The 17263-nt window shown below is 39.7% G+C and overlaps 1 protein-coding gene across 1 annotated transcript in view; it reads right to left on the bottom strand.

Annotated features, from left to right (window-relative positions):
• The window catches only part of C9H2orf92 (chromosome 9 C2orf92 homolog), a 44231-nt gene that overhangs the window by 8347 nt on the left and 18621 nt on the right, over nt 1-17263 (bottom strand). The window contains exons 5-9 of the mRNA XM_047746300.1: nt 16264-16353; nt 14223-14342; nt 14027-14110; nt 1981-2085; nt 978-1061 (exon numbers count right to left, since the gene is read on the bottom strand). Of these exons, the coding sequence (XP_047602256.1) occupies nt 978-1061; nt 1981-2085; nt 14027-14110; nt 14223-14342; nt 16264-16353 (483 nt within the window). The remainder of the gene's footprint in view (nt 1-977; nt 1062-1980; nt 2086-14026; nt 14111-14222; nt 14343-16263; nt 16354-17263) is intronic.

Here is a 17263-nt window from a genome sequence, read left to right on the forward strand (position 1 = left end):
TGGTATAGACCTAGGTGCCAAAGAGATACTCAACTACATTGAATTTATGATTATCATGAAATTCACAGAAGGAAATCTATAGGACAAATTCAGGAATGTTAGAGGTATTCATTTTAAAGAGAATTTGGGAGTAAATTAATCTCCAAAAACCATCTAGGTCAATGATTCCAAATGTTACCTGTAGGTAAGTCACTTGGAAAATAGGCATAATTGTGTGGAACCCCGGACTCCATTTTTAGAAACTCTCGTGGGTTCCAAAAGTAAGGGTTGATAATCTCTTCCCATTTCTCATCCTCTACCCCATGGTTGATGCTTGGTCAGGGTTGAGAACCACTGACGTAGTTCATATTCTTATTCCCAGGAAAGACCACATATTTGCCAGCTTGGACAGTGACATAATTAGCCTATTTTTCCTTTTTAATCTTTCTAGCTGCTTCGGGAAGAAACATTTCATGGGATGCTAGTTTCTTATCCTGTCTTCAGAGCCAATGTGCTCCCCCCACAATTGGGTCTGTGTAGTGAGCCTTTGCTCATCAGCTAAAGGAGAACACTTTCCCACAGTCCTCATCGTGGGGAGGGAGAGAACCCCTCTGGGCTATCACTTCAAGAATGTGTTCTGTACCTCATCAGTCCCTGCCCGCAGCGGGAGAAAGGGACTTCTCGAGTAAGTTTGGGAAGAGGATTCAGGTACTTCTGGCCATCAGCTTCCAGAGAGCAAATATTTTGACCTGCTCTTCAATGCTGTGAATTTTACAGAATCAAACTCTCTTGTGGTGGGGTTTTGGGGAAACCATAGGTACTCTTCCCAATTCGAAAAGAAGGCACCACATTATCCAGCCAAGTTTTCTAGAGAAGATAGTCTGAGCTTCATCTATAGGATGCTTAGCTCAGTGTCACATTTGCTTCCAAACTCAGGTACAAGAAGATGAGGTATGACTTATTGGCCCCCAATTCCGAGTATGTCCATTTGCATTTACCATTAGTAGAAATTCTGTCCACGCTGCCAAAGAGAAACCTTGGTGCAGTAGAATACCCAGCAACATTGAGTCCTTTGATGAAAACTATGGTGGGGGTGGGGGGGGATGAAAGAGAAAAATTTGTATCAGTACACACTTTTGAGTGAGCACTTTGGGTCCATATTTTGTTTTAAGTGTTGAAATGCTGGCATAGATTTCCACTTGTATTTGGAATGTACATTTGAAAGTTTACATGTCAGCGTAGAGCAAGGCATCCGCTAGCTGCTGACTGGAGAGGCTGGTGCCCACGCAGAGTCTGTGGGAAACAAACCTCGGGAATTGAAATTCACATCTGTATGCAAAATTCCAACCCAGTGCCCATTTCTCGGCTGCCCAGGGCACTTCCCTGTACTGCTGGGAGTTTCTGATACATAATTCTATCCTTACAACCTATGATCAAACAACTGTCTTAATTCTCAAACTGCTACTTAAAAAAAAGTAATAATCTGAAGCTGCTTTTGGGAAGAGTGTACTTTTCTTTTTTGTTATTTCTCCTGGTGTGCCCTAGGCCAAGTGATTTTTTCGCCTAGGTCTTATCCATTGAATTCGGGGACTAATGACTGCACCAGCTCTCCCCAGGGGCTAAGCAAAGTATCAAAGTATGCGGGGCGGGGGGCGGGGGGAGGGTGTATATAAAGTGTGTGCAGGACAAAGTTATGATGTTACTCAGGGCTCCTGTTGTAATTCCAGTTCCTATCTTCTGAACAGCCTCCAGAAAGTGAGAACCTGCTTGACACATGAACTCCAAGGACCCCCCGCAAAACATAAGGATAGGCACATCTGAGACCATAGATTTGAAGGTTATAAAGTGGTTTGCAGACAATTCTTTCCTTCCTTTCTTGATTTGTCTTTGCCACACATGGAGCTGTTTTAACAAATGCTAAAATGATAGCACTGTATATATCACATAATACAGAGACCTATAGGAATATATGCACCGATAGTTTAAAAGACATATACTTGCTTTCTGAATTCATGTCTCTCTTTGTAATTGATTTGCCTGCTGTTCTGGCTTCATCAAATGGTGTCCCATACGGAGCCTTGTAAAACACTTGCTGTAGAATTTCATCTCAAGTGAAGTAAAAAAGAGGTGTTAATACCAGCCTTGGGGGATTGACATTTTTCTCTGTAAGTACCTAAAGCAGTCTACAAATACAGTAAATAGATGATATTAAGCTCAGGGGACATATGAAATTACACTCTGAAATACCTTGTCTTGGGAAGGGAAATCCTAACTCCTACAATCATTTCTGTAAAAGTGTGATTGAGCTAGATGTCTTGAGAAGTAAATACTTCCCATGAAAAGATATGCAGCTAGAAACTTTGCCCCAAACCTCATGACATTTAGTGTCATTATCTTCCTTCTTGCTCCTGTTATCATTCTGACCCACCTCTGAGAGGTCCCCAAGATGGCCCATGTATTTTTTTTTTAATTTTTATTTATTTATTTGACAGAGAGAGAGATCACAAGTAGACAGAGAGGCAGACAGAGAGAAGGGAGAAGCAGGCCCCCTGCCGATCAGAGAGCCTGATGTGGGGCTCGATCCCAGGACCCTGAGATCATGACCTGAGCTGAAGGCAGAGGTTTAACCCACTGAGCCACCCAGGCGCCCCTGGCCCATGTATTTTTATAGGATAAAGTCCTCCAGGGCAAACATAAAGCAGAACAGATTTTTAAAAGTCAGAAAGCTCTTTATAAACTGTTCCTAATTTCTCATGGTTATACATTTTTAAATGTACTCATCTTTCTTTCCTTTTTAAAGTTTTCAGCCTTCTACTTTTCCCTGGGGACAGCAGTTTCTTGTCCTTTCTAGTTCTACTTTGCACAGCCAAGGAAAATAACCCTCACAAATTCCATCCATTCTGTATATATTTTGAGCCCTTTTTTCAAGGCTGTTGGTACATGGGTAGGTGTTCCACTCACCTGACAGAATATGCTTAAGGACCCAAAAAATTAACTTTCAAATTTACTTATTCAAAATAATGAGTTTTTGTCACCAGCCCCACTTTTTTTCACACTATGATCCCATTTTATTAAAAAAAAAATTTTTAAACACAATGCAACCTAATTTTACAGGTACAAACACAGGTCTGTAAATGTAGGATAAAACTACTGAAATGGGGCACCTGAATGGCTCAATTGGTTTAAGCGTCTGCCTTTGGCTCAGGTCACGGATCTCAGGGTCCTGGGACTGAGCCCGCCTTGCATCCAGCTCCCTGCTCAGCAGGGATTCTGCTTCTCCCTCCCCAGCCCCCACTTGTGCGCTCCCTCTCTCCCTCAAATAAACAAACAAAATCTTAAATGGAAAAAAAAAACCTATAACAGTTATCTTTATGGAGGTAGGGAACAAAGAAAGATCAAATAGAACTTCAGCATTAAATAAATGTAAGGTTTTAGTTTCATGTATAAGGAGACTATCACTTGTGTAAATACCATACTTTTTAATTCACCAGAACTGACACTTTCCAACCAAGGTGAGAAAAGGGCACTATTGAGAATGATTCCAATTTTGTAAAAGCAGTAGAACCAACAAAAAATCTCTGCACAAGCACATATGTTTTTACTGGCACAGAGACAGATGGAGAGAGAGGAAGAATACACACCTGGCCGCTGGAAAGGGTGTAGGGAGGAGACTATTAACTTTTTCTTTACCCATTTCATACTGATACCTTTGTACCTTTTTAAAAAGGAAGTTAATTTTTTAAATGAGATATTATTAACCTCAAATAGCGCCCATTTTTGATAGTATAGAGAGGGCGACCATCTCTACTCACCTTGTCACCTATCCGGCAGAGATACTCAACCTTTGCCATCCTGTCACCAGCCCCTTCCTTGATAGATATGTTGACCTGTAAATTCCTCAACTGTTGCTCAGAGAGAACCTGGAAAGTTTATTGGTGGGCCCCAACGCCAAGGCCAACACTAACGTGGTGCTGGGCAGGTCAATAGGCCTTTAGGGGATGATGGGATCCTCCCAAACCCCAAACCAGACACCCACCTTCACACTCACTCACTCCCCTTCCACACATGTTGGGTGGGATTCAGAGACATGGGGCTTCTGCAAGGAGGATAAAAGTCTCTGATTCCCAAGTGAGAATTCCCAGCACAGTAAGGTGGCTGCAAGAGCTATCTGCATCCCTTCACTCATTCAGTCATGGTAACTACCCACCATGCAACCAGCCAGACACTCAGTGCAGGTCCCCTGAACCTCTTTAATAGCACACGTGGAGGAAGGACAAACCCAGAATTCCCAACATGGGGCAGTTCCTGGAAAAAAAGGCCCATGTCCCATGTAGAGAGATGGCCCTTCCAAGCAGGATTGGCAGACATAGTTCTGCAATCAGAACACCCAACAGGTCCTAACCCAGAGGGAAGCATCAGTGCTCACAATCCTGAGAGCTCTTTCTCAGACCAGATGTAACTCTCAGTGTCTACCCCTAACCCACACACACCACAAGGGAGGAGATATTTCTCTGGATTCTGGATGGCTTCCATACTGCATCTGTGGTTTCAAACATTTTCCCTCATCTCAGCTCTCTGAAAAGACCTCCCTAGACTTTATTTTGTTGTTGCTGTTTTTAAAATTTTTAAAAAAATTTATATATATAACCACGACCAAGTGGGATTTATTCCAGGGCTGCAAGGTTGGTTCAACATCCACAAATCAATCAATGTGATACAACACATTAATAAAAGAAAGAACAAGAACCATATGATACTCTCAATAGATGCTGAGAAAGCATTTGACAAAGTACAGCATCCCTTCCTGATCAAAACTCTTCAAAGTGTAGGGATAGAGGGCACATCCCTCAATATTATCAAAGCCATCTATGACAAACCCACCGCAAATATCATTCTCAATGGAGAAAAACTGAAAGCTTTTCCGCTAAGGTCAGGAACACGGCAGGGATGTCCATTATCACCACTGCTATTCAACATAGTACTAGAAGTCCTAGCCTCAGCAATCAGACAGCAAAAGGAAATTAAAGGCATCCAAATCGGCAAAGAAGAAGTCAAACTGTCACTCTTCGCAGATGATATGATACTATATGTGGAAAACCTAAAAGACTCCACTCCAAAACTGCTAGAACTTGTACAGGAATTCAGTAAAGTGTCAGGATATAAAATCAATGCACAGAAATCAGTTGCATTTCTCTACACCAACAACAAGACAGAAGAAAGAGAAATTAAGGAGTCAATCCCATTTACAATTGCACCCAAAACTATAAGATACCTAGGAATAAACCTAACCAAAGAGACTACGAATCTATACACAGAAAACTATAAAGTACTCATGAAAGAATTTGAGGAAGACACAAAGAAATGGAAAAATGTTCCATGCTCCTGGATTGGAAGAATAAATATTGTGAAAATGTCTATGCTACCTAAAGCAATCTACACATTTAATGCAATTCCTATCAAAATACCATCCATTTTTTTCAAAGAAATGGAACAAATAATCCTAAAATTTATATGGAACCAGAAAAGACCTCGAATAGTCAAAGGAATATTGAAAAAGAAAGCCAAAGTTGGTGGCATCACAATTCCAGACTTCAAGCTCTATTACAAAGCTGTCATCATCAAGACAGCATGGTACTGGCACAAAAACAGATACATAGATCAATGGAACAGAATAGAGAGCCCAGAAATAGACCCTCAACTCTATGGTCAACTAATCTTCAACAAAGCATTTGTCCAATGGAAAAAAGACAGCCTCTTCAATAAATGGTGTTGGGAAAATTGGACAGCCACATGCAGAAAAATGAAATTGGATCATTTCCTTACACCACACACGAAAATAGACTCAAAATGGATGAAGGACCTCAATGTGAGAAAGGAATCCATCAAAATCCTTGAGGAGAACACAGGCAGCAACCTCTTCGACCTCAGCCACAGCAACATCTTCCTAGGAACATCGCCAAAGGCAAGGGAAGCAGGGGCAAAAATGAACTATTGGCAATTTCATCAAGATCAAAAGCTTTTGCACAGCAAAGGAAACAGTTAACAAAACCAAAAGACAACTGACAGAATGGGAGAAGATATTTGCAAATGACATATCAGATAAAGGGCTAGTATCCAAAGTCTATAAAGAACTTAGCAAACTCAGGGCGCCTGGGTGGCTCAGTGGGTTAAGCCTCTGCCTTCGGCTCAGGTCACGGTCTCAGAGTCCTGGGATCGAGCCCCACATCGGGCTCTCTGCTCAGCAGAGAGCCTGCTTCCCTTCCTCTCTCTCTCTGCCTGCCTCTCTGCCTACTTGTGATCTCTGTCTGTCAAATAACTAAATAAAATCTTTAAAAAAAAAAAAAAAGAACTTAGCAAACTCAACACCCAAAGAACAAATAATCCAATCAAGAAAGAAATGAACAGACATTTCTGCAAAGAAGACATCCAGATGGCCAACAGACACATGAAAAAGTGCTCCATATCACTCGGCATCAGGGAAATACAAATCAAAACCACAATGAGATATCACCTCACACCAGTCAGAATGGCTAAAATTAACAAGTCAGGAAATGACAGATGCTGGCGAGGATGCGGAGAAAGGGGAACCCTCCTACACTGTTGGTGGGAATGCAAGCTGGTGCAACCACTCTGGAAAACAGCATGGAGGTTCCTCAAAATGTTGAAAATAGAACTACCCTATGACCCAGCAATTGCACTGCTGGGTATTTACCCTAAAGATACAAACGTAGTGATCCGAAGGGGCACGTGCACCCGAATGTTTATAGCAGCAAAGTCTACAATAGCCAAACTATGGAAAGAACCTAGATGTCCATCAACAGACGAATGGATAAAGAAGATGTGGTATATATACACAATGGAATACTATGCAGCCATCAAAAGAAATGAAATCTTGCCATTTGCGACGACGTGGATGGAACTCGAGGGTATCATGCTTAGCGAAATAAGTCAATCGGAGAAAGACAACTATCATATGATCTCCCTGATATGAGGGAGAGGAGATGCAACATGGGGGGTTAAGGGGGTAGGAGAAGAGTAAATGAAACAAGATGGGATTGGGAGGGAGACAAACCATAAGTGACTCTTAATCTCACAAAACAAACTGAGGGTTGCTGGGGGGAGGGGGCTTGGGAGGGGGGGGTGGGGTTATGGACATTGGGGAGGGTATGTGCTATGGTGAGTGCTATGAAGTGTGTAAACCGGGCGTTTCACAGACCTGTACCCCTGGGGATAAAAATATATGTTTATAAAAAATAAAATTAAAAAAAAAAAAAGCTATGAAAAAAAATTTATATATATAATTTATGGCGTTTATATATATATATATAAACACCATATATATATATATATATATAATCTATGTTGATTATATATAATTTCCATTTTAAGCATTTTTAAGTGTACAATTCAGGAGCATTAAGGATATTCACACTGTTGTGCAAACCTCACCACTATTTATTTCCAGAAACCTTCCATCTTCTCAAACAGAGACTCTGTACCATTAAGCAATAATTCTCCATTTCTCCCACCCCCTAGCCCCTGGGAACCTCTATTCTACCTTCTATCTCCATTAATTTGCCTATTTTAGATACCTCACATAGGTGGAATCATACAATATTTGTGCTTTTGTGTCTCCTTATTTCATTTGGTATAATGTCTTCAAGGTTCACCCATGAATTAGCATGTAACAGAATTTCATTCATTTTTATAATCAAATAATATTCCATTGTATGTCTATACCACATATTGCATATTCATTCATCTGTGATGGACACTTGAATTATCTCCACACTCTTGTCTATTGTGAATAATCCTGCTATGAACGTTGGTATACAATTATCCATCTGAGCTTGTTTTCAATTCTAGTAGGTATATACCTAGAATATATTCTAGATCATATGGTATATTCTGGATCATATGGTAATTCTATGTTAAACATTTGGAAGAACCACCAAACTGCTTTCCACACACTCCATTCTCACCACCAATGCACCATTTTACATTCTCACTTATTTCCTACATCCTCACCAACACTGATTTCCCTAAAAAAAAAAAAAAAAACACACTCTAATATGTGCAAAGTTTTATCTTATTGTGGTTTTGATTTGCAGTTCCCTAATGACTAGTAATATTGAGTAACTTTTCATGTTCTTATTGTCCATTTGTGTATCTTCCTTGGAAAATATCTATTCAAGTCCTTCACTCATTTTTAAATTGGGTCATTTGGTTGGTTGGTTTTTTTGTTGTTTTTGAGTTGTAGCCGTTCTCTATAGATTCTAGATCTTAATCCCTTATCAGATAAATGATTTGCAGAGATCTACTTCCATTCTGTGGGTTGTCTTTTCACTATTTTGATAGTATTTCTTGATGCACAGTTTTTAATTTTGGTGAGGTCCTATTTATCTATTTTTCCTTTTGTTGCTATGCTTTTGGTGCCAAAATTAATGCACCTTTGCCTAATCCAAGCTCATGAAGATTTTCTCCTATGTTTTCTTCTAGAATTTAAAGCTTAGCTCAAAAATGTAGGTCTTTCAACCAGTTGTTTTAATTTTTGTGTATTACTATTTACTATTAAGTAAAGATTCAACTTCATTTTTTTGCATGTGAATACTCAGTTTTCCCAGGACAGTTTGTTGAAGAGACTGTTTTTTCCCCTTGGTCTTGACACCCTTGTTTAAAATCAAATGACCATGGATGTATGCATTTATTTCTGGACTCTCTGTTCCATTCCATTCATCTATAAATCCAGATATCCTTATGCCAGTGCCATACTCTTTTAATCACTGTAGTTTTGTAGTAAGTTTTGAAATAGGGATACTTCCAAATTTTTTGTTCTTTTATTTTTTAAGATATATTCATTTATTTGTCTTAGAGAGGGAGAAAGAGAGAGAATATCCAGCAGACTCCCCACTGAACACAGAACCTGATGCGGGGCTCAATCCCACAACCCATGAAATCATGACCTGAGCCGAAACTAAGAGTGGGAGGCTTAATCAACTGAGTCCCCCAGGTACACTCCAAATTTATTCTTCTGTTTCAAGATTATTTTGACTACTTTGGGTCTACTGAGATTCTATAGGAATTTCAGAATGAGTTCTTCTATTTTTGCAAAAAATGCAATTAGAATTTTGATAGGGTTTGCACTGAATCTGTAGATCACTCTGGAGACTATTGTCATCTTTACAACAGTAAGTCTTTGAATCCGTGAACATAGGATATCATTCCATTTATTTAGGTCTTCTTTCATTTCTTTCAGCAATGTGTTGTCCTTTCCTGCGTACAGGATGTTTGCCTCCTTTGTTAAATGTATTCCTAAGTATTTTAATCTTTTTGATGCCACTGTAAACAGAATTGTTTTCTCCATCTCTTTTCACTTTTTTTTGGGGGGGGGCTATTCATATCAGAATATAGAAATGCAAATGATTTTTCTGTGTTGTTTTTATATCCTGCAAACTTTCAGATGGAGCTAGAGAGTATTATACCAAGCAAAATAAGTCATTCAGAGAAAGACAAATATCATATTATTTCTCACATATGTGGAATTTAAGAAACAAAACAAAGGAGAGAAGGGAAAAGAGAGAGAGAATCAAACCAAAGAAGAGATATTGGTGCCTGGGTGGCTCAGTCAGTTAAGCATCTGTCTTTGGCTCAGGTCATGATCCTAGGATCCTGGGACTGAGTCCCACATTGGGCTCCCTGCTCGGTGGAGAGTCTACTTCTCCCTCTGCCCTCCCCCTTGCTTGTGCTCATGCTCTTTCTCTCTCTCAAAAATAAATAAATAAAATCTTTTTTTTTTTTAAGAAAAATTTTTTAAAGACACAGACTTAACTATAGAGAACAAACTAATGGTTATCTGAATTAATTTTTTAGCTCTAACAATTTTTGTGAACTTTTTATGGATCTATTTTAGATCCTTTCATTTCTTTTTTCTTTTTTTTTTTTTCCTAATTTCTCTGCTAGGACTTACAGTCTATGTTGAAAGAATTGGCAAGAATGTCTCATGCCTGATATTAGGAGAAAAACTTCCATTCTTTCATCACAGAGTATGATGCCAGCTATATATTTTTCATATATGGCAATTATCACATTGAGGAAGTGCCCTTATATTCCTAGTTTATTGAGTGTTTTTATCACAAAAAGATGTTAAATTTTTAAATAAGTTTTATTTTTAATTATATTAAAAAACACATAACACAAAATTACCACCCTAATCATTTTTTTAGAGATTTTATTATTTTTATGTAACCTCTACACCCAATGTGGGGTTTGAACCCACAATCCTGAGATCAAGAGTTGCATGCTCCACTGTTTGAGCCAGCCAGAAGTTCCTACCATCCTGATCATTTTTAAGTATACAGTTCAGTAGTAGTATTTATTCTCCTTGTTGTATAGCAGACATCCAGAACTTTTTCATCATGCAAAACTGAAACTCCATACTCATTAAACAACTCCCTGTTTCCACCTCTCCTACCCCAGCCCCTGGCAACTACCATTCTACTTTCTTTCTATGAATTTGACTTAAGATATCTCTTATTAGGGGCACCTGGGTGGCTCAGTGGGTTAAAGCCTCTGCCTTCAGCTCAGGTCATGATCTCAGTGTCCTGGGATTGAGCCCCGCATCGGGCTCTCTGCTTGGCGGGGAGCCTGCTTCCCCTCTCTGTCTCAGCCTGCCTCTCTGACTACTTGTGATCTCTGTCAAATAAATAAATAAATAAATTTTTTAAAAAGGTATCTCTTATTTATAGAACCATACAGTATTTGTTTTCCCGTGACTGGCTTATTTCATTTGGCATAATGTCCTCAAGGTGCATTCATGTTGTAGCATGTGACAGAATTCCCTTTGTTTTTGAAGCTGAATAATATTCCATTGTGTGTATATATGTGTGTATGTATATGGAATATACATACACACATACATACATTCCATTGTGTGTATATATGTGTGTATGTATATATGTTAAAGGGGTTCACTGTCACTTGTGGGATTTATGTTAGTCTATTCATCCATGGACACCTTTTGGCTATCGTGAAGAATGCTGCTATAAGTATGACAAACATCTCTTTGAGACTTCCAATTCATTTGGATATATAACCAAATATGGGATTACTGGGTCATATAGTAATTCTATTTTTTTTAATTTAATTTTTTAAAGATCTTAGTTATTTATTTGTTTGTCAGATAGACAGAGACAACAAGAAAGTGAGTACAAGCAGGGAGAACAGCAGGCAGAGGCAGAAGCAGGCACCCTGCTGAGCAAGGAGCCCAATGTGGGACTCAATCCCAGGACCCTGGGACCATGACCTGAGGCAAAGGCAGACACTTCACCAACTGAGCCACCCAGGCCTCCCAGTAATCCTATTTTTAATTTTTTGAAGAACAGCCATACTGTTCTCCATAGCAGATATACCATTTTACATTCCCAACAAGAAAATTGGATTTTCTAGCCAATATGCTAATCTCTGTCCTTTAATAAGAGTTTAATCCATTTACACATAATGTGATTACTGATTAAAAAAGAATTTATGTCTGCTATTTATTTGTTCTCCGTGTCCTATAAATTCTTTGTCCCTAGGTTCCGTTATTACTGCTTTCCTTTAGGAGTTTGTTGATTTTTTTTAAGATTTTATTTATTTATTTATTTATTTATTTATTTGACACAGAGAGAGAGAGAGAGCACAAGCAGGAGAGAGAGAGAGAGAACAAGCAGGGGGAGCTGCAGAGGGGAAGGGAGAGGCCAAATCCCTGCTGAGCAGGGAGCCGGATATAGGACTTGATCCCAAGACCCTGGGATCATGTCCCGAGCTGAAGGCAGATGCTTAACAGACTGAGCCAGCCAGGCACCCCAATTTTTTGTAATGTTATATTTCAATTGCCTTCTTTGTTACTCTTCTACATATGTTTTAGTTCTTTTCTTCATGGTTACTTTGGGAATTACAACTAACATTTTAAACTTATAACAACGTAGTCTGAATAGTACCAATGTAGTATATGAACACTCTGCTCATATATATCTCTACCTTACCCTATATTGTCACAAATTACATCTTTACACATTGTATGTCCATGAACATAAATTTACAATCATTGTTTTATTCATTGCCTTTGAAATCACATTGTAAAAAGGAACGAGGTAACAATCCAAAATTACAATAATACTGATTTTTACATAAACCTATATAGTCACCTTTACCAGTGTTCATTTTATTCTCAAACTTTTGACTGTCTAGTGTCCTTTATTCAGCCTGAAGTACTCTCTAGCATTTCTTAGGGGGCAGATCTCTAAGCTTTTGTTTATCTGGAAATGTCTTAATTTATCTTTTATGCTCAAAGAATAGTTTTGTCAAATATAAAACTATGGGTTGACTGCACTTTTTTTTCGGGACTTCGAATGTGTCATATCATTACTTCTGGCCTCCATGATTTTTGAGGAGGAATCAGCCATTAATCTGATTGAGAATCCCTTGTAAACACTGAGTAGTTTTTCCTTTGCTGCTTTCAAGACTCTGTCTTTGTCTTTGGGTTTCAGCAATTTGACTATAATGTGTTTCAGTGTGAATCTCTTGCATTTATGCCTGGAGTTTCTAGAGCTTCTTGGATATGTAAAATAATCTAATTTGAGAAGGTTTTGTTTATTATTTCCTCATATATTTTCTCTGCCTCTTTCTCTCTCTTCTCTCACTGGGATTTCTGTAATGTATATGTTGGTACACATGATGCTATCTCACAGGTCCCTCATCCTCTGACCTTTTTTTTTTTAATATTTTTTCTTTCTGCTCCTCAGACTTGACAATTTCAATTGTCCAATTTCAAAATGATTCCTACTTCTACCTGCTGAAATGTGCTGTCAAATCCTGCCAGTGAGTTTTTCATTTTAGCCACTGTACCTTCCAACTCTAGAATCTCTCTTTGGTTCCTTTTTATAATTTGTTTCTTTATTGATATTCTCATTTTGTTCATTATTTTCCTGATTTCCTTAATTCATCAAAGACAGTAAACACACTGAAGATGGGTTCCTATTGCCCATTCTGGCACCAGCAAACTGCACTGAGAATGCAGGCTGCTGACTACTTGGCCACCTGTTATGGGCCTGGGGGAAGGAGAATGGTAGGATATACATGAATCACTAAAATTCACTAACATTTACCAGTCTCTTCATTAAGCATTCCTCTGGACGATGCAAGTGCTCCACTAGAATCCAATCGTCCAAAATAGTTGCTTAAGATACTTTTTGGCAGTTCAGTTCAATTGTAACATATTCTTAGAGCTTCCTACCATCTTCTTTCCAGGCCTTGGTTTTCTCAAATGTTACATGTGAGACTTGGAACATATCAATGAGTCCCAGCGTGGAATCACCTAGAGAGCTTTAAAAACTACTGGTGCAAATATCTCATCCAATGCCAGGGAATCTGATCAGCTGTCTTTTTTTTTTTTTTTAAAGATTTTATTTATTTATTTTACAGAGATCACAAGTAGGCAGAGAGGCAGGCAGAGAGAGAGAGGGGCAAGCAGGCACCCTGCTGAGCAGAGAGCCTGATGTGGGGCTCGATCCCAGGACCCTGAGATCACGACCCGAGCCAAAGGCAGAGGCCTAACCACTGTACCACCCAGGTGCCCCTGATCAGCTGTCTTTTTAACACTCTCTCCAGGGGATCCTCATGTTCAGCTAGGGCTGATGACCTGGGGAGAAGGTTTATCTCAGCCTCAGGCCTCACCATCCATTGCTACAGGAATCTCCCGGGCCCTTCATCAGGCAGATGTGATGCTGCTGGTCTAGGGTGGGGTCCGGCTCAGCATCTGAAATAATTCCCATGTGGTAGCCCTGCTCTGCTGCACGGAGCCCTCTCTGAGGACCGGAATTCTTGCCAAGTGTTTACCTTCCATACTTTCCTAATTTCCTGGGACTCTGACACTTGAAAGAACTTGCTGCAGCCTCAACGCCAACACTTTCCCTCCCATCAAAACATTGGGTTAGCTGAGAGATGACCCTGGAGAGGGGTGAGACTCTTCAAATACAGCCTGATGGCTTCACATGAGGAGATCACTTACCAAATAGTTTAGAAAAATGTTCTTCTTGTTTATTTGAACTTGATACAAATTCACTATTTTTCAAGCTCTTTTTTGGAGGATAACCTATGGGGAAATAAACCTTAGCTGTGATTAAATCATTCATGGACCAACATGAAATCTTTTTAAATCTCTACTTTTTTACATGGTGTTTCCAGAGAAGCATCACACACTTTACCTGCTCTAGGAGGAAGAGCACCGAACTTGGGTTCTAGTCCACCCTCTGAGTGCCTTATGATCTCGGGCAGTGAAATTCTGAGGGACTTGGTTCTCCCATCTGAGACTGGTGGGAAGAGGCCTGTGAGGAGGGGCTGAGATGAAATTTGCTGATGTCATCTATGGATGGAAACGTGCTCTCCCCTTATCACACACCAGTGTTAGGAACTACGATGACCAGCAAGAAGGGACACTGGATCCAAGCATGGCTGTGCTCGGTGCTCAGTTTTGGAGGGGAGCAAACACAGATAAACACACTCAACAAGCACTTTCCCTCCATAGGAAACAATGCCAACAAGCCATGACTTTGACCATCTTGGAAATGGGATGCCTTCTTGTTTGGGAGGACAGGGAACAATCCTGCTTTGTACGCCGCACTAATCCACACTAGGGTCTATGTTTGGAGAGGATTCAGAGGGCCTCAGGCCATGCCTACCTGACCTGTTTGATAAGCACAAGGAATTCCCGATGTTGTCACTGAGGAATAAACAAAGGAAGGTATAAACGGAAGAGCACTGGGTCAACAGTCTCCCCTAGGATGCCATGGACTGATTTCAAGACTCTGCTGACACTCAGGTGGCCGCATCAAGGATATGGATTAACTGTGCTAAAAAACTGTAGTAACTCATATTTTGAACTATATTTTCAGGATATTCTTTACGGACATTGTGATACCTATGTGTCTGAACACATTTTCTTGATTCTAGGTCAAGGCCAGGCCTTTTCTCTGGCCCTAGGGGAGTAGGCACAACCAGCAGGGAGGAGAAACTTATGCCCTAATGAAGAAGTTTCAGGGTCACAGCAGCAGTCACCTGTCATAAGTGACAGAGCGTTCATGAAGTATCTACAGAACCTCAACTTTTAACACAAAACCAGGAACACCAGTTTTCACATGGTTTCAATATGGTAGATCACAGATCACAAAATCAATATGGTAGATCACAGATGATCTACACAGCCACTGAGTAATCTGTGCATATTACCTTGTACACATTACAGCTTTCAACTCTACAAAAAAAAAAAAATTGGTAGGGAAGCCTGCATGGTGGATACCAAAGATTTAAAGTATGACGCCTTTGATCCAACTAGTGACAAATACAGTTTTCTAGAGATGAAACATTGGTGAATCATGAGGAATAGATATACTCAGTCATTCAAGCACTTTGTCAAAAATGTGTTCTTCCTATTGTGTCAGCCAAGGGAACATAAAAACATCGTGCAGGGTACACCATCATTATTACACAGTAAAATATTCACTTTAATCTATAGTTTATAAAATGCAATGGGAGGACCATTGGCTATAAAAATGGTTTACTAATAGGTTTATAATTTCACCACAGCATACATGCCTAGATTATCCTGATAAACAATTCCTCGATCTAATCATTTTCCTAATGCACACAGTGTCCACCTTGTGGGATTTATGCTAATGTACATGTTTTCTGCATATGAGACCAGCTTCTTCCCCTCAGCTTTGGCATTTGAGCATCAGTCCAAAGACAGAGATAGGCTCTGTCTCTCAGTGCAAATATTTTCCAGAGGCTAGAATGTAGGGTGGGGAGATCATGGGGAGGAATGTGGGAAGGCTTTACTATCCCAAGCCAGTGACCAGGGCGCTCGTGCACATTGAACTATAAAGTACTGTTGACTAGAAAGTCCTTACACTACTCACAGCAAGTGTTACCAAGGACAGTGAGCACCACTTGCAAATCCGGTTTGTATCCTCTGAACAGCCTCCAGAGTGAGAGAACCTGCCTGACACGTGAACTCTGACCTTCAGAGATCACCCTGCAATACCGTGCTATTTATACTTTAGGCCACAGACCTCCATAGTCGGTAGAAGGTTATAAAGAGTATATCAGATAATTTTTTCTTCCACATCTCAGTTAGGTTTTGCCCCTACATACCTGGGTTAAGAATGCTAAAATGATAGGGTAGTACAAACGATACAATACATAGACCTTTATAAACATGCACTTATAATTTTGAAGACATATACTTGCTTTCTTTCACTTCTCTCTTTGTAATTGACTTTCCTGCTGTTCTTGTTTCATCAAATGGAACTTTGGAAAACACTTGTTGTAGAATTTCATCTCAAGTGAAGCGAGAAAGGCATGTTAATATCAGCAGTCCACGATTGATATATCTACTCTATAAGCACCAGAACTAGTCTATGAATTCAGTGAATAAATGATACAAATGCAATGGATATATAACTTTAAGCTCTAAAATGCCTTGTCTGGGGAAGGAGATTTTGGCCTATCTAAATCATTTCTGAAAAATTGAGATTGGGGGCACCTGGGTGGTTCAGTCAGTTAGGCATCCAAATCTTAATTCTGGCTCAGGTCATGATCTCAACATTGTGACATCTGCCTGCCATCAGGCTCTGAGCTGGGTGGAGCCTGCTTAAGATTCTATCTCTCCCTCTCCCTCTGCCCCTACACCCTGCGCTCATGTTCTTGCTATAAATAAATAAAATCCCAATGGCATTTTCCACAGAAATTTTTTAAAAACCCTAAAATTCATTTGGAACCACAGAAGATCCAGAATAGCTTAAGGAATCCTGAGAAAGTAACAAAGCTGGAGGCACCACACTTCCTGATTTCAAACTATACTACAAAGCAATAGCAATCACAGCATAAAAACTGTATGGCACAAAAACAGACACATAGACTAATGGAACAAAACTGAGAGCCCAAGAATAAACCTTGCATATAAAGTCAACTCACATTTGACACGGGAGCCAAGAATACTCAATGGGGAAAAGAGAGTCTCTTTGATAAATGGTGTTGAGAAATCTGAATAACCACAGGCAGAAGAGTGAAAGTGGACCACTGTAGTACACCACTCACAAAAAATGACTCAGAATGGATTAATGACTTAATAATGGAAGCCACAAAACTCCTAGAAGAAATTGTAGGGAAAAGTTCCCTGACATTTGTCTTTTTTTTTTAATTTTTTTATTCAAATTCAATTAAGGGAAGCCTGGGTGGCTCAGCTGCT

This window comes from Lutra lutra, chromosome 9, assembly GCF_902655055.1.
Source record: "Lutra lutra chromosome 9, mLutLut1.2, whole genome shotgun sequence".
In the NCBI taxonomy this organism is placed as follows: domain Eukaryota; kingdom Metazoa; phylum Chordata; class Mammalia; order Carnivora; family Mustelidae; genus Lutra; species Lutra lutra.